The 27702-nt window shown below is 38.2% G+C and overlaps 3 protein-coding genes and 2 pseudogenes across 3 annotated transcripts; 1 reads left to right on the top strand and 4 right to left on the bottom strand.

The window, feature by feature from the left end:
• Positions 1 to 1644: 1644 nt before the first annotated feature.
• LOC131777272 (histamine N-methyltransferase A-like) lies at positions 1645 to 4504 on the bottom strand (annotated as a pseudogene).
• A 7175-nt stretch (positions 4505 to 11679) lies between these two features.
• On the bottom strand, positions 11680 to 12552 carry LOC131777273 (histamine N-methyltransferase A-like). Its single transcript, XM_059093539.2, has one exon. The coding sequence runs from the start codon at positions 12457 to 12459 to the stop codon at positions 11680 to 11682; it is 780 nt and encodes a 259-aa protein (XP_058949522.2). The 5' UTR covers positions 12460 to 12552.
• Positions 12553 to 19457: 6905 nt separating this feature from the next.
• On the top strand, positions 19458 to 22026 carry LOC136279723 (uncharacterized). Its single transcript, XM_066163712.1, has 3 exons — positions 19458 to 20767; positions 20963 to 21150; positions 21297 to 22026. Exons 1-3 carry the CDS (start codon positions 20178 to 20180, stop codon positions 22016 to 22018), a joined length of 1500 nt encoding a protein of 499 aa, XP_066019809.1. The 5' UTR covers positions 19458 to 20177; the 3' UTR covers positions 22019 to 22026.
• Positions 22027 to 22225: 199 nt separating this feature from the next.
• Positions 22226 to 24915, bottom strand: LOC131780064 (uncharacterized). The gene has a single exon (XM_066163711.1). The coding sequence runs from the start codon at positions 23921 to 23923 to the stop codon at positions 22226 to 22228; it is 1698 nt and encodes a 565-aa protein (XP_066019808.1). The 5' UTR covers positions 23924 to 24915.
• On the bottom strand, positions 24123 to 27215 carry LOC131793401 (uncharacterized; annotated as a pseudogene).
• Between the last annotated feature and the right edge of the window lie 487 nt (positions 27216 to 27702).

The raw sequence follows: 27702 nt of genomic DNA on the forward strand, positions 1-27702 counted from the left end.
CTTTCCCTGCGTACTTATAGTTCGTCCTCTACCCCACCCTAAGTAAAAATAGTCTGCCTACCATCCCTCTCTGACTACTGATAGACTGCATCCCACCCCTCCCTAAGTACTAATGGTCTGCCTTCCCCCCCGATAAAATGGTTCAAAAATAGTCCAAAAAAATAGTCCAAAAAAATAGTCTTAGGGTCTAACGGTCCAGTCCGGTCCATATTTTACCCTTTGTCCTGCTCTCTAGCTGTTGCCTAATGAAAACGACAGTTGTCAGCTCAATATTTGGCCTTAGTACCAAAATTTTTTTTATGTAACCTTAGATCAGGAAATCTCATTAATAACTGATAACATTATGCTTTTTTAAATTTCTTAGTCAGAGTTTTTTAGACCCAATGTACGAAATTATCTAAAAGCTATTGGCAAGAAAACACAAAAGGTAAGATATCTAAACATTATTACAAAACATAGGCATGCTATGCATGCAAGAGGGATTTTTTTGGGGTGGGTGGATTAAGTGAAACACTAAGTGATGTCTACATTCTTACTAAAGGAAAGAAGAGTATTAACGCGGAAAAGAACGAAAATGTCGAATCAACTCACACACAGGTATTTTGTGGTAGATTGTGTGTGTTGTTTGAATAGCTGTAACCAAAAATAAACTGTATTGGTGCCACGAATACCTGTTAGTACGAAATACAGACTGCAGACTTTCCGTTGAAGAACTGCTTGAATCAAAATGTTTGGTGCAATTCATCAACACCTCAGACAATATTTGATTCAAAATTATTCCCCTCACTCTCGTCGTGAAGGAACAATAACCATGATCGTGCTACGGTGCACAGGACTGCATTTTCTCTCGAACAACTATCCACCATTTCGCAGCATGAGTAACACGTTTACTATAGGTAAACTGATATCTTTCATCTGTCCAGTAGTATCGCATTTCTCATAAAGGGCGGTTAAATACATGTTAAAAACACAAAAAAGCCAACATTTCTCATTCTAAAAGATGATTCCATTTTGCGAACCGCTCCCTCCGAATCCCCCATTACTTCGGTGAAATTTGAACACCTCTCAAACCAAAGAACAAAAACGACGCTCTGATTGGTGCGAGATACATACCCTGATGCGGCGATCTGATTGGTGCGAGATTCATACCCTGAACGATCTGATTGGTGCGAACAACAAACCACTCTCTCTATGCTAAGATAGATGTTATTTTTTTAAAAACATTACTCAATAAAACGAAGCTGGAAACAGTGAAATGGAGGTAAGAAAGTTTTATTCTGCATTTCTTTTTCATTTCATGATCGCTGCTCGCTGCGTTAAAAAACCGCACCTCAAGGGCGTAATCGATGGCCTATTGCATTAAGTTTTAACTGACTCATCTGTAAACGGCTAAGAATATATGAAAGTCATATATTTGAACTGCGGATAAAGACGTGAATATGAAAGTGATCCTCGCAGTAATGTACACTACTTAAGCAGTGTGAAAAATAAGGCCTGAAAAAAATTCAGGCCTGTACGGGATTTATTTCATATAATAAGACAAAAACAGGCAAAGAAAAAAACTCAAATTCCACGATTGGGAGGCCTGTGCATAGACCTTGAGAATAAAGTTGAAATTAAGAACCAAACTATGAAAAGTAACACTTATTTGTAAATTACAACTGCAGTGATTTCCGGTCTGACAAATTTCTTGCCACTTTCATCAGTAAAGCACTCTTTCTTCAAAAACTCCATGACCTCGTTATAAACCGCTTTTTCAGCATTAGCTCGGAAATTTTCTTTGTGGGTTAGGAAGTCGAGAAGCAAGGCACCATCTGCTGATGCCTCATCAAAACAGCAGCTGATATTGGCATTGCACTGAACGGTCCATAATTCTTCGTACTTCCAGTTGTTCCTTTTAGCAATTTCCACAAGATCCACCTCGGTGTAAAGCTTCTTCACCGACCCAAGTTCGACATGTTCAACGCCATCCGTGTGAAGTATTTTAGCCAGCTTCGGAAAAAACGATTTTTCTGGTCCAACTGTGCAGAACATGGCTCCACCGTTGGCAAGCAGCTTAAGACAGCTCTTTAAGGAGCTCTCGGCATCCATGTAGTACAGGGCTGCTACGAAATGAATCATGTCGAAGTAGTCTTCGAGTAGAAACGACTCAATGAATTGCTGAAAGGTCTTCTGGTGCCATTCGAAGGAAAAATCAGCCAGACTACCCAATGGCTGCGGCAATGGTGTCACAGATGACTTGAACTCCTGTATGAGGTCACTGCTGGGTTAAATGATGGTGGTGTGTATCACTGGTTTCTTCATCTGTGACGATACCATGGCTGTTGTTATAGAATTTAGAATTCTCAAGTCTGTTTTCCCGTTTCCACTACCAACACCAAGAACACGAAAAACGGGAGACGCAAGACTTGAGATGTGACTCATTGTATGAGCTGTAACATCTTCTGCAAAATTTGCCAGTGTTTCCCTTGATGAAGATGTTTTCCAGGATAATTCAAGTGCAGCGAGATAGCGATCTTGTCCTTTGGTTGAAATCATTTTCGCGCAAAACTGCCCGACTCCAGGTATAAGGATGATACAAGGTTTATTACGAGAAGGTAACACGAGGGTAGTAAAATCACTTAGGTGTCTGTTGCCCTAATTACACAATGAAAGGCGCCTGGAAGGAAGATTGCATAAAACAACTTAATTTCATAAGTGTAAAACTAAATGAGAATTGTGTTAAGGTTACTTTCCACCTTCAGAGGCAAATGATATCTTGTGTTAAAAGAGATAACCAGACCGTGACAAGCTTAATGAAGCTCAAATTAAAAGAGCTCCCTAAAAACTATTTCGAAAAGTAATTAGTATCACCTCCAATTTTTAACTATGCGCCGCGCTCGAAAAGGCGCTGCGCTTGAGGTTCCAAACGTAAAATAAGCCAGGTACGCGTGATGCTCCCTAAAGGAAGAGAATGTAACTTGTGGTTGCTTCGTATGGTTTGTGAGCATTGAGAAACTCACCCCTACGTGAACCGACCTTTTATTAACCGAACTCGAGATCCGTACTTTAAGTTATGGACCGAGTTTTTTTTTTCCGGATTTATAGCCCAAGCCCGAAGCGCGCAGAAAACGAAACGATCAGCGTAAAATAGCAAAGTTTCTGCTTTACTGTACCTTTTAAAGCACTAAATTTGCTTTAAGTTTTACAGAAGAGTACCTACCACAGCAAACTAACGTGTTTGACTCAGTAACCATCATCAACAAAGCCATTTCTGTTGTCACCAAATAAGCAAATTACACCAGCTGCGTTTTTCTGTTTTAGAACATCTATCTAATCAAATCTGAGCGAATCTAAAGATGTTCCAGACGGTAGAAAAACACTTAAAAGTTAATAGTTATTCAACAAGAGACCATGCTGGTTTAGAGTAGTGCAAAACCTTCCTTGTTTCGAGAATCTTAGAAACAGCCTATTCACGAGCTACAAGATATAGTACATTCAAATATGAAATTATTGAATGTTGCCAGATTACTTAACTGACGAACAAGAATATCTGTAAGCTTTGTATTTGTTGTTCTGTTGTTTCTTTAGTCGAGTAGACTTAATGCCCTGCAGTAGAAATTTTCACCAAAGTGCCACTGAAATATTCCTTGAAACTTTTTAAGAGTAGCAGATTTTGGTACAGCCGGAAATGTCTAGCGATTCCAAAAATTAATCAGGTTTTAGGTGGAAAATTATTTCGAACTTGAGCATACTAAAATGTACATCGCTTGGGAACTTTCAAGGAACCATTTAGTGGCACTTTAGTGGAAATTTATAACTTCCGTGTGTTTAGTCTATTCGAGACCGTGCCCGGCAGTCTAAGCAGAAGCGTACAGAAGCGTCGACAACGGTATTATAGAATGTACAAGCTCGCAGAATTATCACAACTGTGTCGGAGTTTATCAGGTAATCGTTTATTCTGTGAATAAATGACATGGCAAAATCGACCGACGAGTGCCAAAACGTTGGGTCTATGAATTGTAACTTCTTGGTTACATTCATTACATCTTTAAACCAGAGCAACATCAAACCATGTCTGATTGTCCACCTGGTTGCCATGTGAACTTTAATACGACTAAGGAATATTTCGAGACCAAAGCTTTTTTCAAAGAATTGTAAATTTTTTTCTCAGAAGCGAAAAACGAACGAATTTGTTGCACGTACGATTCAGCATTCTTGTTTACTAGAATTCACGGCAAAAAAATTGCGTAGGCTTGGGTTGAAAATTTTGAAAATTCTGAAAACGTACGATTTTGAAGTTAAAAACTTACAATAAACAATATTTTTTAGGACATATTAAAACCTAAGAATGATATATGCCGTTTGAAAAACGAAAGAAAAACGTATTTATTTCTTGCATTTACGAGATCCGTGTGGTAGACACTTAAAAATGATATTTACCGTTCTAAAGAAGAGTTCCCTAACGTCGCAAAGCCTCAGTTGAAGTTTGAAGTTTCGTTAAGTCCAAAGCTAAAGAGGTACATGCTCATTGTCTTTCGAGACGAGAACTATCTGCATATTTAATTGTAATTTTGAGCTTTAAAAGGTCTATCTAAATCGGGATGGAATAGAAAAAAAATTTTAAAAGGTTTGAAACCTCGCGGCTAAAATCGACGGGAATCAGCAGCTGAAGAAATTTATGCACGTCATATTGTGTAGGCACGGCCGTGCGTACATAGAGGTGAGATTTATACCATGGTAGCTCCTTAGGAATTAGGTAGGACTTGTGTTGGAAACTGTACGATACGTTAATTATTCTCAATTTGATTGAAATTTATAAGGGATTTCGTTTATTTATACATAACTAAGCAAGCCTGTATGCAGCACGTGTTTTAGCATCCCATATATGGCACTGTTCCACGTGCTTACAACGGGAAGTTGAGTGTGTTTCCTTCTAATAAGCCGAGAGTTGTGCGTGGGAGTCAACTGAAGCCGCATAGTAGCAAAATTGTTGAATCAAGCGAATAAATCGTGAGTTTATAAGGAAGAGTGGTACAGCTTTTTCACGTTTTCGACACTTGCAATTGTCTTGCTTCTTCCGTTTCCCGTGTTCTAGGTGTTGGCGGTGTTGGTAGTAAAATGGAAAACTGATTTGATAATTCGATCGATAGCTGTTGCCACTGGCAACAGCTATCGATCGGATACAGCTGGAAAAGGAACTAGTGATACGCACGGCCATCATTGAACCCAATAGCGTCTTGATACAGGAGTACAGGTCATCAGTAACACCACTGCCGCAGGTGTTACGTAGTTTGACTGACATCTCGTTCGAATAGCACGAGATGACGTTTTAGCAATGCATCGAATCCTTTCCAAGAGAAAATTGTTTCGACATGATTCATTTCGCCAAATCCCTGTCTGTCTTCAGTTGCTTGCAAGCGGTGGAACTATGTTTTACACACTGACTAGAAAAATTGTTTTTCCTGAAGCTGACCAGGAATCTTAAACCAGATCGCGTCGACCTCAGCTCGGCGAAGAAAATTTACACCTAGGTGGATAACAGGAAAACGTGAACAAAATAGCCCAAAGGAACAACTGGAAATACGAAGGATTACTTAGTAACTCGTTCGAGTTGCGCTTTATTGAGTCTGGTTATCTCTTTTTAACATAAGATATCACGATATGTTAAATACTGCAGGCGATTTAGCAAAGTGATAATATTAGGATTCACCCTGCTCATTTGACCAAAAAGAGGAGTCAGTTTAGAACATAGGGGGGCTACATCAAATATTTCGGTGTTTTGTTCAATGAAACTCTTTCTTGGAAAAACCACGTTGACTGTGTTATCACCACAGTAAGTAAGACCATGGGAATGATTGATAAGTTGAGATATTCTGAGATACTTCTCTTTTGGCCTTGTTAAGTTAACCTATTCACCCCCTTCTCACCCTCCCCCCCCCCGAAAAAACAATGTTTTATCATAATTCTATGAACCGTTAGCTACACAAAGGCAACATTGAATGGGAACATTGATTTAGAATGTGCTAGAAAACGGAGTGTTATTCTACATATTAATAGGACTCTCTTTAAACATGATGTGTTAACTAATTTTGACGCTGATTGGAGTTCCCCCTGACATTTGATAGCGAAACACAACTAATAGCATTGCGCAGGGGCACAGCATGCAAGTGATGAGCTCCTGCATTGCGTATATACCACAAGACACACAATTAACCTGTTCCAGGCGTTTGGCTTGCAAAAAAGAAGCACGATAGGAAAATTAAACACTGGTATGGTAGCAGAGGGGTATAAAAAAACGGGGAGATGTGGGTCGGGTCGACCCGACCTAACCCGACCCGATCCGACCCAAGCCTCCCTAGTTTTTTCAGCCTTCGTGTAGCCGTACTCCCGATGGAGAAACATTCCTTCCGTTACTCCTTGGGGGTGGGGTATTGCTACACGTAGGCTATCATTTTCTCACTCCACCACTATCCCACCGTTTATCATTTCGCTCCATTTTACTTACTGAAGGCCTGGAACAGGCCAACACAACTGATGCAATGTTCTTTAAACTTAAATCTCGTACCCAGATCCTGCCGTTTAACGGTAACTGGCTGTAGAAGGTCTGGGTACGAGACTTTAAATTTGTAAAGGGGGTAAGTTTCTAAAGAAACCCTGGTGCTGCGTCAATAGGAGAGTATAACAGGGTATTTAAGCGTTATCAACTGAGTTTATAACGTAAATTGGCCACCGCAAAGAGTTTCAAAGTTTGAATTTGCCATACAATTTAGACTGCATAATGCATTACGGCACTTTGCACTACATTAAGAATGGAAAAGCTACGTTAAAATCAATCAGGGATCCTTCAAGATCCCATGGGCCAGAAAAAGGGCTTCACGGCATTGGTAATACAAAAAAATCAACCTCCTTTATTCATGCTACAGTTAGTCACGTGTGAATGACATCGGCTTATCGTTCGTAAGTGTCGTGCTTCTACCTCATGAGCCTCCTGAAAAAAAGAAAAAAACCCTTCGGTTGACAAACAGCGGAAACAACTAGTAGGCCATAGCCTACATGTACGCTAACATTGAGTGCGTTCCTTTAGGAGGCTCCGGATTTGGATTTGTGATCCAAGATACTTAAGCAGTAGTGAAAAATAAGGCCTGAGAAAACACAGGATGAAATGACTAAATTAAGTTTCCTTAAAGGTAACTTAAAGGTTAACATTAGAAGTATTTAAGACATCTTTAGGTGACATACGAAAGTTCTGAAATGAATCTTTAATTGAACTTTCAGAAGTCAATTAAAGTCTCCTTATAAACCATTTCATGAACACTCTAGGATCACATGAAAGCAAACCTAAATAACCATTTAATTGACTTTAAGAATCCTCCTAATTCTCGTAAACTCGTCTTTAATTACCAAAACTTTTACTTGTAAAGGCGTCTTAAAGGTTTCTATAATCTTTTGTTTTCCTTTAAGTACTACTTAAAGTTTCAGGTTTTGTTGTAATTCATCTTTAGTTGTACTTTCAGGTTCTCTTAAATTTCAAGTTTTGTTAACATTCATCATTTAGTGACCTTTAAGTGCCTCTAAAAGCTGCAGGTTTCACCTTAAATTGACTTTTGATACGCTTAATCACACCCACATTTATATTATGATAACTTATAATATTTTGGGAAACTTCTAAATTGTTAGAAAAAAGAGACATCACACATACAAGTAATTACAGAATGTTTGAAATTGCAGTGATGAAATAGTTTCGTTCAAAACTCACTTGCTCCCCTGAGATAAAGTAAACCCACATTGAAGATGAGGATATCTCATTTGAGGCCCATACATAATTATAAAAGAGATGTCCAAATGTTTGAATTACGAATTGTCATACTTTATTAAGATTGTTTCTCTTTCATTAATGTATAATTCATATAATTTCAGTCATGTATATAGAATAGAATAGAATCTTTATAACTATAAAAATGTAAGAAATACACAATATGACTAGCTGTAGCAACACACTACCCGCACGGCCGATTACCCGCACCGGCCGATCATTGCATACGGTTAAAAAAAGGTCAACAGATTACCCGCACGTTATGTTATTCAACTTTTTGGTGGCGAAAACGTGACATTAAAGGTGTTACATTTCAGTCTTTTAGAAGCTGTCTGATCTAACTTTCGAAAACTTGCTTGAAAGCGTCCTTGTCGAGTTTAAAGGTCAAAGAAATTCAGACGCGTGCACAATTCTGTGTCAATATTAGCATGTACTTTATTGATAAAACTATACAGTAAAAACACTAGCAGCCCATGTCCAAATCTCAACGTTTCATACTTGAGCGAGCGATCGTTCAGCGCCATGTGGATTTGTTGAAAGAAGGCTGGGCGATTGTTAAAACTTGAATTATAAAGTACTGTCGGCGATTTCTGAAAAAATCGATATCTCCGATTCTATTGGGCCTAACAAGTCCCTTAAAACGGGAAAATTCTCTTTAGCTCAAGCTAGTGTTAAATGGAAATTTTTAACTGATGCGCCGGATATCTTTGGATTATTTTTGTCACGATCAAGGTTTCGTTTTCACGCGTGCCGATAGCAATTTGTTCGTCACGCAATGCGTGAAATAAACTCGAGTCGGCATCATGTTTCGTGCCGCTTTGTGTCACTCTTAAGTGTCATTGTCTGAGAAAGTGTTCCAGGGGCCAAAAGTTGTGGTCAACCGATTTGGCTGAAACTTGGCACAGAAGTTGGTTGCCATGAGATATTTCAAAAGCCAATCTGGCTCACTTCTCTGACTTTAAGTTTTAGAGTTTCAGGGGGGGTCTCATTTTTTGCTCTTTGAGCACAAAAAATCCATTCTTTCAGGGGTCATTTTGAAAGTGCCATAAAACCCAACTGATAAATTGTGCTGCCAAATGAATTTGACTATGAACATTACTATAATAGAGCTTTCATTTCATGCATGTAACTTTGCCCTCAAGGTATTAGACAGAGAGGAGCCTGGGGCTAGAGTTTGGCCAAAATTAATGTCAAAATTACAACCCAAAATTGCCATTTTTCAAAAAATCAGTGTACCTACCTGCCTTCTTGCATAACATCCGTACCTATACCATTATTTACTTGACCCAATTATCAAAATCACTTGAGAAAAATTTGGCTTATCACGGTTTGTTGAATTTTTGTCACAAACACTCCATGCCTCTATAAGGTCATGCAAAATGGAATTTTGAGCATAATTCATGCCATAAACAAACCAAATTGTTGACATGAAGCCCTGATTCTGTATTTGGTCAGTGAAAATGAATTGTTAAAGCCAAATCAGTTTTATTGTTTAGAAATACTCTGATTCTTACCTTACAATTGCTCTTAAAGGCCTTTGATTAGCACAAAAAATACCCTGATTTAGCAAAACAAGAGTTAATTTGTACTTTGAAAACCTAGTACCCATTAAATACCACAAATGATGAAGGCCTTACCTCGATATAACGACCTTTCTAAACGATGCTTGAATTTTTCATTGATTAATATTCAGTTTCAAGTCATAATTCTTCTCCGTTGCTCCAAGTATGGAAAGTCTCTATATTTTGTCAGGCCTGATTTTTATTATGATTACAAGATAAAGTTAGCTTAACGAAAGCATTCGTTAGCATATAATCTAAGTCTGTTAATAGCCTGAACATTTCTTGTAAATACCCACCAGTAAAGGAGCATGACCATGCATACATAGATATATACGTAGAGATATGCGAGCTGCAGTTTATAGCAGTGTCGATGTGACCCGTTATTTCAGAGTCCTCTAGAGCGGAGTAAATGAAACCATCCGTCAAGAAGGAACGCACAGTTAGGAGAGCTGGATAGTGAAACAAAAAACTTGTGTTGCTAAATACAATAACCAAACGAGGCCAGGGCATTGAGATGATGCAAAATCAACTGGCCCGCCATTTTGGACATAGGAGAGAGTGGGACTGGACCGAGGTCACGTTCTTCTTCCGTTTCGCGGGTATGTTTTATCAGGTGTAAGAAATTAGAGGGTAATTTCAGGATGGCACTTTGTTCCTTTGGAGGGGTAAGTGATCAGTGCGGTGCCACCGCATGGGCTCCGCACGAAACAGGAATGGTTCCTTTATTATCCTGCGAGAATGATATGACTGAATGGTTGAAGCAAAAGTACAAGGGGTCAGGTGCGTCCGGGACAAGAGGAAGACCTGGTCATACCAAACGTACAGGTGATTCAAAATATCTGTTAGGGATCATACACGCGCACAAGTGGCTTTTATCGCGATCCAGTGGACTCTTTTCTATTGAAGAGAGACCACGATATTTTACGATATTGTCGTCTCAAATTGTTTTCTTATGACTGATTGAAGATTTCCCGAGGTAATTTATTTGATTCTTGCGAAGAGAAATCATTGGTATCAAAAGAAAGGAGCTTGAAGCATGAAGAAACGTTAATGCCCCAATTATTCATCCAGTTTATTCCACGTAGTGGCACATTTGTAGCAATATTATAAAATTCGTAGACTGTCGGCCAGTCGGAAGGGGAAACATCTTTATCATCTGGGGTTGTACTTTCTTAAGGTGAACAAAATTTAAGAAAATCTCCTTGAAACTCGCTCTCTTTATTCAAGGTAACTAATTTTCATCGTCAGATGAACTTGAAATTTCGTGAAACAAATCACGGGAATTTGAAGTCGCCCCGAAAGTCTCTGTCAAGTTCGACTTGTTACGTTTTCGCTCATGCCTTTCGAAAGTTGAACGTGATACGAAGTCATTACAATGAGCGCAGTAAATATCTCCTTTCTTGTCATCGCACTCCATGCGTTCTATAAAGGAGATGCGAAAATGAAAACCCGTCGCTTTCAATTCGATATTTCGACAAAATTTGCTGCTGCACATGGGGCAAAATTTGCTATTCCTGGCCAACGCAAGTGTCGGCTAATTTGTAATGCATTTATTATTGACAGTTCTATCACAGACTATCTTCAGTGCGTCACTTTAAGATGTCAAAACAGCGAGACTCGTTTAATTCTCACCTCAAAGGTAAATTAAATGTATATTAATTAAAAACCCTCTTTTGTGGCAAAAAAGAGACCACATAAAGGATGCTAAAAGATTTACGTTACTAAAGTTCACCTTATGTTCAATTAAAGATTCATGAAAGGTAACTGCTAGCATTTGGATATTTCGGTTTACAATTAAAGACGCCTAAAGCCTAAGTCAACCTTTAGGGATGCTTTAGGTTTTGCCTAAAGGCACTGAAATAAGAGCATTCGTCCTGTGAAAATTCAGGCCTGTAAGGGATTTGAACCCATGACCTCGGCGATACCGGTGCAGCACCCTACCAACTGAGCTAACAAGCCAACTGGGAGCTGGACAATAAGTTGGTTCCAAATAAACCCGTGAAGTATGAAGTTCAAATATATGACTTTCATATATTCTTAGCCGTTTATTCATTCATTCACAGGTTTATTTGCTTAAATAGTGTTCACTACTGCGAGGATCACTTTCATATTCATAACTCATCTGTATGGCAGTGCTCCACAGCATGACGAATAGAGACTAAAATACCACGTGAAGAAAAAAACTTATTAATTACATTTTATTACATATAATAAGACAAAAACAGGCAAAGAAAAAAAAACTCAAATTCAACGATTGGGAGGCCTGTGTATAGACCTTGAGAATAAAGTTGAAATGAAAAACCAAACTATGAAAAGTAAAATTTATTTGTAAATTACAACTGCAGTGATTTCAGGTCTGACAAATTTCTTGCCACTTTCATCAGTAAAGCACTCTTTCTTCAAAAACTCCATGACCTTGTCATAAACCGTTTTTTCAGCATTAGCACGGAAATTTTCTTTGTGGGTTAGGAAGTCGAGAAGCAAGGCACCATCTGCTGATGCCTCATCAAAACAGCAGCTGATATCGGCGTTGTACTGAACGGTCCATAATTCTTCGTACTTCCAGTTGTTTTTTTGAGCAATTTCCACAAGATCCACCTCTGTGTAAAGCTTCTTCACCGAGCCAAGTTCGACATGTTCAACGTCATCCGTGTGAAGTATTTTAGCCAGCTTCGGAAAAAACGATTTTTCTGGTCCAACTGTGCAGAACATGGCTCCACCGTTGGCAAGCAGCTTAAGACAGCTCTTTAAGGAGCTCTCGGCATCCATGTAGTACAGGGCTGCTACGAAATGAATCATGTCGAAGCAGTCTTCGAGTGGAAGCGACTCGATGAATTGCTGAAAGGTCTTCTGGTGCCATTCGAAGGAAAAATCGGCCAGACTACCCAATGGCTGCGGCAATGGTGTCACAGATGACTTGAACTCCTGTATGAGGTCACCGCTGGGTTCAGTGATGGTGGTGTGTATCACTGGTTTCTTCATCTGTGACGATACCATGGCTGTTGTTATAGAATTTAGAATTCTCAAGTCTGTTTTCCCGTTTCCACTGCCAACACCAAGAACACGAAAAACGGGAGACGCAAGACTTGAGATGTGACTCATTGTATGAGCTGTAACATCTTCTGCAAAATTTGCCAGTGTTTCCCTTGATGAAGATGTTTTCCAGGATAATTCAAGTGCAGCGAGATAGCGATCTTGTCCTTTGGTTGAAATCATTTTCGCGCAAAACTGCCCGACTCCAGGTATAAGGATGATACAAGGTTTATTACGAGAAGGTAACTCGAGGATAGTAAAATCACTTAGGTGTCTGTTGCCCTAATTACACAATGAAAGGCGCCTGGAAAGAAGATTGCACAAAACAACATAATTACATAAGTGTAAAACTAAATGAAAATTGTGTTAAGGTTACTTTCCACCTTCAGAGGCAAATGATATCTTGTGTTAAAAGAGATAACCAGACCGTGACAAGCTTAATGAAGCTCAAATTAAAAGAGCTCCCTAAAAACTATTTTTAAAAGTAATTAGCATTGCCTCCAATTCTTAACTATGCGCCGCGCTCGAAAAGACGCTGCGCCTGAGGTTCCAAACGTAAAATAAGCCAGGTACGCGTGATGCTCACTGATAGGGAGGGAATGTAAGTTTTGAAACTCACCCCTACGTGAACCGACCTCTTATTAACCAAACTCGAGATCCGTACTTTAAGTTATGGACCGGGTTTTGTTTTCCGGATTTATAGCTCAAGCCTGAAGCGCGCAGAAAACGAAACGATCAATGTAATACAGCAAAGTTTCTACTTTACTGTACCTTATAAAGCACTAAATTTGCTTTAAGTTTTACAGAAGAGTACCCTACCACAGCAAACTAACGTGTTTGGCTCAGTATCCATCATCAACAAAGCCATTTCTGCTGTCACCAAATTAGAACATCTATCTAATCAAATCTAAGCGAATCTAAAGATGTTCCCGACGGTAGAAAAACACTTAAGAGTTAAAAGTTATTCAACAAGGGACCATGCTGGTGTGGAGTAGTGCAAAACCTTTCTTGTCTCGAGAATCTTAGAAGCAGCCTGTTCACGAGCGACAAGATGTAATGCATTCAAATAAGAAATTATTGAATGTTGCCAGATTACTGAACTGACGAACAACAATACCTGTAAGCTTTGTATTTGTCGTTTTGTTGTTTCTTTAGTCGAGTAGACTTAATGCCCCGCAGTAAAAATTTTCACCAAAGTGCCACTGAAATATTCCTTGAAACTTCTTAAGAGTAGCAGATTTTGGTACAGCCGGAAATGTCTAGCGATTCCAAAAATTAATTAGGTTATAGGTGGAAAAAATTTTTTCGAACTTGAGCATACTAAAATGTATATCGCTTGGGAACTTTCAAGGAACCATTTAGTGGCACTTTAGTGAAAATTTATAACTCCTGGCTATCTAGTCTATTCGAGACCGTGCCCGGCAGTCTGATAAGAAGCGTACAGAAGTGTCGACAACGGTATTATACTAGCTCGCAGAATTATTACAACTGTGTCGGAGTTTATCAGGTAATCGTTTATTCTGTGAATAAATGACATGGCAAAACGACCGACCAGTGTCAAAACGTTGGGTCTACGAATTATAACTTCTTGGTTACATTCATTAAATCTTTAAATCAGAGCAACATCAAACCATGTCTCATTGTCCACCTGGTTGCCATGTGAACTTTAATACGACTAAGGAATATTTCGAGACCAAAGCTTTTTTCAAAGAATTATAAATTTTTTTCTCAGAAGCGAAAAACGAACGAATTTGTTGCATGTACGATTCAGCATTCTTGTTTACTAGAATTCACGGCAAAAAAATTGCGTAGGCTCTTAACCAGAGCAACATCAAACCATGTCTCATTGTCCACCTGGTTGCCATGTGAACTTTAATACGACTAAGGAATATTTCGAGACCAAAGCTTTTTTCAAAGAATTATAAATTTTTTTCTCAGAAGCGAAAAACGAACGAATTTGTTGCACGTACGATTCAGCATTCTTGTTTACTAGAATTCACGGCAAAAAAATTGCGTAGGCTTGGGTTGAAAATTTTGAAAATTCTGAAAACGTACGATTTTGAAGTTAAAAACTTTTAGGACATATCAAAACCTAAGAATGATATATGCCGTTTGAAAAACGAAAGAAAAACGTATTTATTTCTTGCATTTACCATATCTTTTTTAGGACATATCAAAACCTAAGAATGATATATGCCGTTTGAAAAACGAAAGAAAAACGTATTTATTTCTTGCATTTACGAGATCCGTGTGGTAGACACTTAAAAATGATATTTACCGTTCTAAAGAAGAGTTCCCTAACGTCGCAAAGCCTCAGTTGAAGTTTGAAGTTTCGTTAAGTCCAAAGCTAAAGAGGTACATGCTCATTGTCTTTCGAGACGAGAACTATCTGCATATTTAATTGTAATTTTGAGCTTTAAAAGGCCTATCTAAATCGGGATGGAATGGGAAAAAAATTTTAAAAGGTTTGAAACCTCGCGGCTAAAATCGACGGGAATTAGCAGCTGAAGAAATTTGTGCACGTCATATTGTGTAGGCAGGGCCGTGCGTACATAGAGGTGAGATTTATACCATGGTAGCTCCTTAGGAATTAAGTAGGACTTGTGTTGGAAACTGTACGATACGTTAATTATTCTCAATTTGATTGAAATTTATAAGGGATCTCGTTTATTTATACATAACTAAGCAAGCCTGTATGCAGCGCGTGTATTAGCATCCCATAAATGGCACTGTTCCACGTGCTTACAACAGGAAGTTGAGTGTGTTTCCTTCTAATAAGCCGAGAGTTGTGATTGGGAGTCAACCGAAGCCGCATAGTAGCAAAATTGTTGAATCAAGCGAATAAATCGTGAGTTTATAAGGAAGCGTGGTACAGCTTTTTCACGTTTTCGACACTTGCAATGAATATGTTACAATGAATAATATCTCCGATAATTGTCTTGCTTCTTCCGTTTCCCGTGTTCTAGGTGTTGGCGGTGTTGGTAGTAAAATGGAAAACTGATTTGATAATTCGATCGATAGCTGTTGCCAGTGGCAACAGCTATCGATCGGATACAGCTGGAAAAGGAACTAGTTATACGCACGGCCATCATTGAACCCAATAGCGTCTTGATACAAAAGTACAGGTCATCAGTAACACCACTGCCGCAGGTATTACGTAGTTTGACTGACATCTCGTTCGAATAGCACGAGATGACGTTTTAGCAATGCATCGAATCCTTTCCAAGAGAAAATTGTTTCGACATGATTAATTTCGCCAAATCCCTGTCTGTCTTCAGTTGCTTGCAAGCGGTGGAACTATGTTTTACGCACTGACTAGAAAAATTGTTTTTCCTGAAGCTGACCAGGAATCTTAAACCAGATCGCGTCGACCTCGGCTCGGCGAAGAAAATTTACACCTAGGTGGATAACAGGAAAACGTGAACAAAATAGCCCAAAGGAACAACTGGAAATACGAAGGATTACTTAGTAACTCGTTCGAGTTGCGCTTTATTGAGTCTGGTTATCTCTTTTTAACATGTTTAACATTTTATGTTAAATACTGCAGGCGATTTAGCAAAATGATAATATTAGGATTCACCCTGCTCATTTGACCAAAAAGAGGAGTCAGTTTAGAACATAGGGGGGCTACATCAAATATTTCGGTGTTTTGTTCAATGAAACTCTTTCTTGGAAAAACCACGTTGACTGTGTTATCACCACAGTAAGTAAGACCATGGGAATGATTGATAAGTTGAGATATTCTGAGATACTTCTCTTTTGGCCTTGTTTAGTTAACCTATTCACCCCCTTCTCACCCTCCCCCCCCCCCCGAAAAAACAATGTTTTATCATAATTCCATGAACCGTTAGCTACACAAAGGCAACATCGAATGGGAACATTGATTTAGAATGTGCTAGAAAACGGATGTGTTATTCTACATATTAATAGGACTCTCTTTAAACATGATGTGTTAACTAATTTTGACGCTGATTGGAGTTCCCCCTGACATTTGATAGCGAAACACAACTAATAGCATTGCGCAGGGGCACAGCATGCAAGTGATGAGCTCGTGCATTGCGTATATACCACAAGACACACAATTAACCTGTTCCAGGCGTTTGGCTTGCAAAAAAGAAGCACGATAGGAAAATTAAACACTGGTATGGTAGCAGAGGGGTATAAAAAAACGGGGAGATGTGGGTCGGGTCGACCCGACCTAACCCGACCCGATCCGACCCAAGCCTCCCTAGTTTTTTCAGCCTTCGTGTAGCCGTACTCCCGATGGAGAAACATTCCTTCCGTTACTCCTTGGGGGTGGGGTATTGCTACACGTAGGCTATCATTTTCTCACTCCACCACTATCCCACCGTTTATCATTTCGCTCCATTTTACTTACTGAAGGCCTGGAACAGGCCAACACAACTGATGCAATGTTCTTTAAACTTAAATCTCGTACCCAGATCCTGCCGTTTAACGGTAACTGGCTGTAGAAGGTCTGGGTACGAGACTTTAAATTTGTAAAGGGGGTAAGTTTCTAAAGAAACCCTGGTGCTGCGTCAATAGGAGAGTATAACAGGGTATTTAAGCGTTATCAACTGAGTTTATAACGTAAATTGGCCACCGCAAAGAGTTTCAAAGTTTGAATTTGCCATACAATTTAGACTGCATAATGCATTACGGCACTTTGCACTACATTAAGAATGGAAAAGGTACGTTAAAATCAATCAGGGATCCTTCAAGATCCCATGGGCCAGAAAAAGGGCTTCACAGCATTGGTAATACAAAAAAATCAACCTCCTTTATTCATGCTACAGTTAGTCACGTGTGAATGACATCGGCTTATCGTTTGTAAGTGTCGTGCTACTACCTCATGAGCCTCCTGAAAAAAAGAAAAAAACCCTTCGGTTGACAAACAGCGGAAACAACTAGTAGGCCATAGCCTACATGTACGCTAACATTGGGTGCGTTCCTTTAGGAGGCTCCGGATTTGGATTTGTGATCCAAGATCACACAGATCACAGTGCATCAGAGGAACGGAGCTTTAGTTCATCGGATCAGTTACCATGACAGCAGGCGCGAAATTGTAGAGTGCGTCAGCGGAATCGTTCGCTAAATTTAAACATTATTGGCATGCTATGACTCGATGGCCTATTGCATTAAGTTTAACTGACTCATCTGTTAACGGCTAAGAATATATGAAAGTCATATATTTGAACTGCGGATAAAGACGTGAATATGAAAGTGATCCTCGCAGTAATGTACACTACTTAAGCAGTAGTGAAAAATAAGGCCTGAGAAAACACAGGATGAAATGACTAAATTAAGTTTCCTTAAAGGAAACTTAAAGGTTAACATTAGAAGTATTTAAGACATCTTTAGGTGACATACGAAAGTTCTGAAATGAATCTTTAATTGAACTTTCAGAAGTAAATTAAAGTCTCCTTATAAACCATTTCATGAACACTTTAGGATCACATGAAAGCAAACCTAAATAACAATATGCATTTAAGTGACTTTAAGAATCCTCTTAATTCTCGTAAACTCGTCTTTAATTACCAAACTTTTACTTGTAAAGGCGTCTTAAAGGTTTCTATAATCTTTTGTTTTCCTTTAAGTACTACTTAAAGTTGCAGGTTTTGTTGTAATTCATCTTTAGTTGTACTTTCAGATTCTCTTAAATTTCAAGTTTTGTTAACATTCATCATTAAGTGACCTTTAGGTGCCTCTAAAAGCTGCAGGTTTCACCTTAAATTGACTTTTGATATGCTTAATCACACCCACATTTCTATTATGATAACTTATAATATTTTGGGCAACCTCTTAATTGTTAGAAAAAGAGACGTCACACATACAATTAATTACAGAATGTTTGAAATCACAGTGATGAAATAATTTCGTTCAAAACTCACTTGCTCCCCTGAGATAAAGTAAACCCACATTGAAGATGAGGATATCCCATTTGAGGCTCATACATAATTAAAAAAAAGATGTCCAAATGTTTGAATTACGAATTGTCATACTTTATTAAGATTGTTTCTCTTTCATTAATGTATAATTCATATAATTTCAGTCATGTATATAGAATAGAATAGAATCTTTATAACTATAAAAATATAAGAAATACACAATATGACTAGCTGTAGCAACACACTACCCGCACGGCCGATTACCCGCACCGGCCGATCATTGCATACGGTTAAAAAAAGGTCAACAGATTACCCGCACTGGTGGATAACCCGCACGTTATGTTATTCAACTTTTTGGTGGCGAAAACGTGACAATAAAGGTGTTACATTTCATTCTTTTAGAAGCTGTCTGATCTAACTTTCGAAAACTTGCTTGAAAGCGTCATTGTCGAGTTTAAAGGTCAAAGAAATTCAGACGCTTGCACAATTCTGTGTCTATATTAGCATGTACTTTATTGATAAAACTATACAGTAAAAACACTAGCAGCCCATGTCCAAATCTCAACGTTTCATACTTGACAGAATGCGAATTTGTGGCCACATTTTGTGCGAGCGATCGTTCAGCACCATGTCGATTTGTTGAAAGAAGGCTGGGCGATTGTTAAAACTTGAATTATAAAGTACTGTCGGCGATTTCTGAAAAAATCGATATCTTCGGTTCTATTGGGCCTAACAAGTCCCTTAAAACGGGAAAATTCTCTTTAGCTCAAGCTTAAAAGGAAATTTGTTACTGATGCGCCGGATATCTTTGGATTATTTTTGTCACGATCAAGGTTTCGTTTTCACGCGTGCCGATAGCAATTTGTTCGTCACGCAATGCGTGAAATAAACTCGAGTCGGCATCATGTTTCGTGCCGCTTTGTGGCACTCTTAATACAATAAAATTCATTTGAGAGGTGGAAACGCGTGTTGGTGATAAATTTTTTCAATTCAACTACCGGTAGGTTTTAAAATTGTCACATGACCCGCACCTCCCCATTACCCGCAGTGGCGTGCATTTAATGCAAAATCAACAGATTTCCAGCGGGTAAACAGCCGGAAGTTACGGTAATTTACAAATTGCACTCTCAAATCCAGTCACTAAGACATACAATTTGAACTGATACTAACAATAAAAAATACAAGTTAAACCTACCAATCTAAAAAATCAGTATATTTTTTCTAAATCAATTTAAATTTGCAATAACTCTATCAATTATTTGCTGTTATTACATCTGTAATACTAATTAAATATGATCATATACCTTATTTTTTTTTAAATAACTGATGCAAAACAGTTTCTTACTCTAAATGCAGTTGAAACTTTGATATACAGAAATGACCTGTACATCCATATGGAAAAAAGTATCTCTTACGGAGGAAATTAAATATAAAATTGAAGAATTCACAATTACTTACTTTTGATAATGAGACCATTAAAATTGCTAATTAACATATTCAATGAAAAAGAAGTCTCATGCAGGCATGTAAAAGACCTTCATTCTAGACATGGCTGATTAATACTTCATGATCTGGATATATTATACATTTTCAAATTGATTAATTAGTAAATCAATTTTTTTTACTGCATTATACCTGCATCAAGAGTCTCCGATATCGAAACGCGCGCAATGCATTCTGGGATCGTCTCATATAAAAAGTGGGCACCAAGCGTGACAGCGGCCATCTTGATAACTAAAGCATCGTCAACATTTATACACTTTTACCTCGCGATTTTACAATTTTTTCCAGTTTAAATTAGATCATAGTTTGTATATAGTTTTAATAATAGTTTGTATATAGTTTTCACTAGTTTGTATATAGTTTTCATATAGTTTTCTCGTCGTTTTTGGCGTGGAAATGAGCGAGACAAGTGAGCTTTCCCTCGAGGAAGTCAACACATGGAAGGTGGACGCTCTCAAGTTATTTTGCCGTAAACGAAATCTTAAAACTTCTGGAGCTAAAGCTGAACTTGTAGCCCGTGTGTTTGCAGCATCAGAGATGGGAATCCAAGTACAAGCATCGGCTAAAGAACTAATGTGCATCACGGAGTCTGAGAGAGCGAAGCTATTGTTTACTCCTGAGGGCAGCAAGCTTCCCGATCCTCTTGGGCTAAAGGACGGATGGATTGATGAAAAAGATGGGCTAACATCATGGCCTCCTATATTTCTAAGTGACATTACGAAATATCTGATGGCTGATCATCCTGGAAAGGATATTAAACTGCACGAACGGGTCATGAATGAGTACAAAGAGGGGAAAGCATACCGCTTATTTGACTCGGGCTTTCTGAAAGAAGTTTTCTACCATGAACTAGAAAATATGGATTTTTGCTTCTTGAAAGCAAAATGTACGCATTCGATGAAGGTTGGTGATACACCACATACATCATGGATTTGTTCAAGAAAAAATGGAGAGATTATCAGTGCCTACTGTACCTGTACTGCTGGGTATGTTAGACTTTCTGTTTTATAAGACTTTAACTTGTAACTGATGCAAAATATAAGCCTAAAATATCATGTTTATCATATACCTCGATTTTATGACTAATGTTGTTGGTCTAAGCTCAATATATATTATACTTTAGAATGTTTAAAATATTATGTCTATCATATACCCTAACTATTTGTTATTTCTTGTTTCAGTATGAGTGGTTCTTGTATTCATGTGATGGCACTGCTGTTCAGAATTGAAGCAGCAAACCGTAATGGTATGACAAATCCTGCATGTACGTCCAAAGAGTGTGTGTGGAATGTTCCAATAGGAAACAAGACTGTAATCAAGCCCTCTAGAATTTGTGATATGGAGTGGAAGGCTTCAAAGCTAAATAAAGGTATGTTATTATGTTTAAAATTCTAAACAAAGTATTTACAGTATGTATACTGGATAGACATAAGTGTTATCTGGGGACATAAATAAGAAAGTTCTTATTAGCTTGTAACCTAGCAATTAATTTACTTTTATTTTGTGTTTTTCTAGAGACGACCAGACCTGCCATCGATAGTCGCCGAAAGTTATTCAATTCACATGAAGAGTTGAAGCCCCTGACTCCAAAAGGAAAGAGGAAGTCGTTTTATAATAATTTGAAGGACTTGTTGCCAGAATCGGCATTCATCAAATTAGCAACGGCTGAGTTTGAGGAACCGTGTTCAACTTCCGTTACAATAGAAATTAATACTGAAGTACCTGAATGTGTAATGCCTAAGTCATCAAAGAAAGACTTAAGTGCTGATGATATACATCTGATTGAACAAGGCACCATTGGTCAGTCTGAGAATGAGGCATGGCACGATTACAGAAAAGGCCGATTAACTGCCTCTAATTTCTATAGAGTGTACACAAAAGTTGAAACCCTTAAAACTAAGGGGGGTGATGCACAGGAACTAGTGGACACAATCCAGGGTAAAAGTAATGGACCGTCGGAACATTTACCTGCTCTAAAATATGGAAGAAACATGGAGAAAGTTGCTAAGGATAAGTATGTGAAACTGTTTCAGAGGGAGCACAAAGATGCAAAATTCAGAGAGTGTGGACTATTTATTGATGAATCTGACCAATTCATTGGAGCATCCCCTGATCTGCTTGTTGAATGTTCCTGTTCTTATTCAGAGTGCACATACTTAATAGCTGAAGCATTAAATGGTACTAAATCATACTATTACTTAATTTTCTTGTTATGTACCATTATCAACACTATTTAGTATTATTTGGTACCATTTGTATGAAAGATTAAGTGATTGCACTCTATACTAGTTGCTAGTAAAGTAGAGCAGAGATTTTGAATAACATTTAACCTAAGAAAGAACTTAGACTAATACATATTGGTATCCTCTAAATTTATGAAGTTTATATTCTTTCATGGGTTAAATGCTGTCAATCTTTTTAGCTATTTGTACATTTCTTGTTAATCATTTTTTACCCAAGGGTCTATACAAGTTACATAAGGCTGCACAAATAAGTACAATGTTGTCTATACTGCCAAGCAGTGATATTGGTAGTTCATGCTTTATCAGTCTAAACGTCTTCAACCGTTTTATTGCTTGCTCAACAAAGATTCTAAGATTTGCAATTTCTTTTGTTTTAGCAACTTCAGCTTTAGTGAACTGCTCTTGTCCACGTTTACCAGGGGGGATGTGTAGTCTTGAGCTTCTGATTAAGAGGTCTTCAGCAATTGTGAATCCACGGTCTGCCATCACTTCATCGCCAGGTTCAATGATATCATAAAATGATGATTCTCTTGTCAGATGCACATCTGAAGTTCTCCCTCCCCATGCTTTGGATAAGAAATTGAAAAAACCATGTGGTGTTATTGATACCAACAGCTTAGCAGTGTTGTGATGCTTGTAGTCTGACCACGTAGCTGCTCTAAGGTTTGGGTCGCTTGGGGTTTCAATAAATATTTCTGTGCAATCAATGATGTGGCGTACATTAGAGTAGCCTGGCTTTTTAAACTTTGCGGGCAAAGTTGCTTTCACAACATCGATGGAGGGATTGTAAACCAAACATTTAAGTTCACTTGCTAGGATTTTCACCCAGGTAGTAACAACATTTGTTACATTTGTAGTTGAAATTCCAAACCTCTGTGCTAAGTCAGCATTTGTTGATCCAAGTCGAAGTTTCATTAAGGTCAAAAGAAACTCATCTTTTTCTGACAAAGCTCTTTTAGGGCCAAACTTATTTGGTGTTTTTTTGAAGTTTCTTCCTTTTTTAGTAGATTTTTTTGGGCCACTCCAGTAGTTTACTTTTTTAATGTTTCCCTTCACTACTTCAAACAACTTATTGAATACTCGTTTTGATGGTAGGCCGGTTAGTAGACGAACAGATGAATTTGTTTTCAAATCAGAATGTTCTAGTCCCTTACGCTGTCTGGCCTTGAGTTTTATCTTACATGCTTTGAGTTCACTTTCAAGTTCTTGGAGTTTTTCTTTGAGATCTTTGATCTCATTGAACTGCTTGAGTCTTTCCTGCAAGCATTTTTCTTTCATACAGAAGTCAGGATCTTCTAGGTTGTACCAGCCAAACGAATATGCATGATCGTGAGTGATATGGTCGGGTCGACCGGCAGTAGTACAATGTTCTTCTTCTGTTATAAACGAGGAACTACTTGGTTCTTGAATCACAGGAGCATCTTGACTATCATGTGCATTATCTTGAGTATCATCTTGAATATTATCTTGTGTGTTATCTTGAGTATTATCTTGAGTTCTTAAACGTTTCATTTCTTCTAGTAATGATGATCTATCAGTAGGCGGTTTACGGTTACGAGTAGACTTTGTCTCGTAGCCCATTTTGAGTACAGGATCAGGGTTTTCTTTCGTGGGTTTCCCATCAACAAAGTGCTCATTGCAGACTCTCGACGAATTATTAGGTTGCCAGACTTCTCCTTTCGGGCCTTTTCTCTTTAGAAGATGGATCCAGCGCTTTCTACCCTCATTGTTTTTGCGTTCAGTAGGGAACGGAAATAGCTTGAACGGCAGCGGACAGTCACATGGCGGAGTGCCGTGTAAACAATCGTGAACTTCGCATTGCTGTGAAGCCCATTTCTCAAGCTTTTTCCCACTGTTATGGCACCCAAATACTGCACAATTTCTGTGCCCAAAGACCATGTCATTAAACGGCTGCAAAGTAATAAAAATACGATGAGAATCTTTGACTTTTGACAGTTCTTGTATTCGCGAATGTCACTCGCGCGCAGGATTGAATCTACTACCATTAAAAGCTTAAAAACAGCTAAAACAAAGTTAAAATTTGTAACTTACCTTTTGAATATAATACCCACGAAGATTATTTTCCAGTTGATATCACTTACAAGAACAAAAAGACTGTATTATAGATAAAGACACGCTTCAAAGAACGCATTGAATACAGAGACACACGCCATATTGTCACGCTTGGTGCCCACTTTTTTTGTGAGACTATCCCAGAATGCATTGCGCGCGAATTACCTTCCGGAACTCTTGATGCACGTATTGCCCACCCTGGAAAATTTTGAGTAAGTGGGCATCTCAGAGAAGGTTGCCCATCAACTCTGGGTAGGATTCTCTCCTTAGCTCTTGAAGTGAGCTTTTTCTTATAGGCCTCATCAAGTTTTTTTTAAAATTTTTTTTAATTTTTCTACTCTCCCATTGAAGGCGATGGACAGAGTATTTTGTTACTTTTGAGGTATCTATATCATCATCCTCATAACAGCTTTCTTCACTGCTCATCGCCTTCATCACAAGAACCTCTGCCACTCTCCCCTTTTCATGCTGGTCAGCCCAGTTGACCAGCTCCAGGGCTTAGTTTGTCTCATTAACTTCTGAAAAAACAAAAAAATACAACAAGCATGAGAAGGGTATTATAAGACTTCAAGTGGAAAATATGATCCAAATTACTAATTTCTCTTGATATGCATGTGCACACAGTGTAAGAATGGAATTCTTAAGCATGTTATACTAGAGTCTCTTTGTATTTTATTTTTCATCAAATGGTCCATACAAGCTATCATTGATCTCAAATCACATCTTAATATTTTTCATTCTTTTGCCTCAACTATAGATCCATCTTTAAAATAATATTATACATTTACCAAATTTACTTTACAAAGATTTTCTTGGAAGGCTCTAGATACAGACCAGAATACATCATTCGTTTAACAATTGCTCTCATAGGTACAGAACAATTTTGAGAGGACATAGTCCCTTAAAAGTGTCTATATGCAAAGCCATCCAATTTTGAGGTGGCAAAAAAAATGCATTCAGTGGGAAACATCTTCCCTCCTATTGATCAATGTACTCAATGGTGCACTGGTAACACTGAACATCTGTCACACCCTGTCATTTGTTAACAGCAGGGTATATGAAAAGTAAAATGTTAAAATAGTATCCCAATAAATACCTCTCTTTGGCGACCACTCTTTCTTGTTTTTTGTTTATGTGCCTCATAGCGATTACTGCTCTTCAGTTTATGTGTTTCCAGGCACGTTTTAAAATATCTTTGTAAAGCAGCTGTTCAAAGAAATAATTATCAAAATGCCATGAGAAGTTGATTATAAAAAGATTCCCATGAAAATAAATGACAATGTTCAAATTTATAATCATTTATGGCTGGCCACATAGGAATATTTTCCAAGTTATATAAATTTGCAGTATGTCCTTGGTGATTCATAAGGTGTGAAGTAAGCTTTGTTGAGGATTTACACTGAACTTAGTGTCTCAGAGACAAGAAATTAACCTGAAAGTTCTAGTTTGCAACATATTTAAATTTCTGCAACATTTGAGAAAGTGATTATGTAAATTAGGAAAAAATTAAAAATATACCCTTCCTCTTGTCCTAAATTTGAAACATATAATGAGGGTGCTCATCAGAGGTTTCGTGTTATCTAACTGTGTTACTGAATGCTAGTTCTATGATGACATTTTTGTTGAGGGGAAAGTGGTTAACGACACTAACTAATGGTACAGACTAAAAGCAGGGGTATCATTAAGGACTGGGCTCTAGACAAATTGACCAACTGGAGCACAATTTTGTCTGGATGTTTTCAAGCCAAGGCCTTCAGTGAAACTCGACTTGTTATAAAAGAAATATACATCAATATGCTTAAGTGCCAAATTCTTATGCCCACCTGCAAAAAATCATAATGACACCCCAATGAAAGTGAAATGCATGTGCTATGATTATTGATAGCTACTTTCAATGATATCCTTTGTCCAGGGACACTTTTCAGGTCCTCCCTGTTGGTATACAACCTGCTCTACTGTTCGCTCAAAAATTCCATAGTTGTTATCAGAATTTACTCTAAGACAAGAATAAACACTGTGATTAAGCCACATATTCTGTTGTAACAGTATTAATACCTATAAAAAAGCAACAACAATAAGGTATTCACATAACATCTCAATATTTCTAGCAGCAGCTTTGACTCTGATTTCACGGCTTAATCAATATAAAGTAAAATATCTTTGAATATAATAACATGTTACTCACTCTTCGTCAAGATAAAATCCACTAAAGTCGCTTTTTTTTTAAAAGAAGTTCATAAATCCTTCTCACGGCTCCCTAAAAAAATGAAATAATTTCAACAATCAATTTGTCACCTTTCCCCTATTTCTACTTCCACCCTTTTTACACAAGTACAATTAACCTTAACCATCTGTGTGATTAAAACAGGGAAAGTCAAAAGGGTTCAAGAGAAAAGATAATAACATTAATTTTCATACTGGATTATCCTCGCTGAAAGAACGGGGAGGAAAAAACCTTTCTGGTAGACCTGTTTATGGCAAAGGGGGTTATCAAGTAAATGTAACCACACATAACTATGCCAAATGATTACCGCCTAAATAATTGAGTTATGCATATAATTTGCGCGCCAAACACGTACTCAACATAAAAGCAAATCTTCCACGAAACAGAACTGAATCAAGCAAATTATGAACATATATCACATTATTCATGCTCATCAGTTATGTTTTTCTACCCACTCGACAAGCTGGTGGAACTACTATCGTCCTTCGCTTCTGTCTATTTTGGCGCCGACGGATTTTGGCTCCATTTTCACCAGTCAGACCAGTTTCAAGACGGTTCTCAATCCGCTGAAGAGCCTCTAAGTTTGATTTGTTGCTGCGCTCTTGCAGCTGACGCAGCTTTTCGTTTTCGCTCGCCAGAGCCCGGTTGCTGCGGATCAATTCCTCCAGCTGTACGATGCATTCTTCGTTACTATTTCTAATTGCCGCTGGAACCGCATTATCATCTTGATTTTGTCCGCGATCGTGTAATCGTCTTTCTGCCATTTCCTTCGCTTACTTTCCCCAACCCTGAATTAACTGCCAAATAATCAGACAACAATCGCTTCGTTAGGATGCTTTGTTAACAGAGTCGTCAACGGAATTGAGATCCAAAAAAGCGTGACATTATCCTATACCAAACCTGGAAGGACCTCCTGTTGATACTGTGCCCCGTTGTGATTATACACTGTACCGAGTGTGCTGAGCCTAGCTAACGCTGGCGAGTACGAATGAAGACTCAAGTGTAATTGGAAGCACGGAAACACGGAGGCCTTTTGTGGCGGGAAAACTCCTACTACACGTTCGATCTTCACTTGTTCAAGCAAACAGCTTTGAACCGATACCTAAATTTCAACAAGGTAAGTTGTTCATATATCTGAAAATCTAGCCGTGTGAAGGTAAAGGATATCTTGTAACAAAGGAAATTTATCCAAGCGTCAAGTCACGGCATCGACGTTAATTAATTCGATTATATTTCTTGTGCAAGAAAGTGATTTTGTTGTGTAATGATATGTGATCGACGCTTTACACAATTGTGAATTGTTTTCTCTCAAGTGCGATTAGAACAATTACAAAAGCAAGCTTGTGATAAAAAAAAACTTGTATGTATGGCATGCAAACAG

This window comes from Pocillopora verrucosa, chromosome 3, assembly GCF_036669915.1.
Source record: "Pocillopora verrucosa isolate sample1 chromosome 3, ASM3666991v2, whole genome shotgun sequence".
Classification (NCBI taxonomy): domain Eukaryota; kingdom Metazoa; phylum Cnidaria; class Anthozoa; order Scleractinia; family Pocilloporidae; genus Pocillopora; species Pocillopora verrucosa.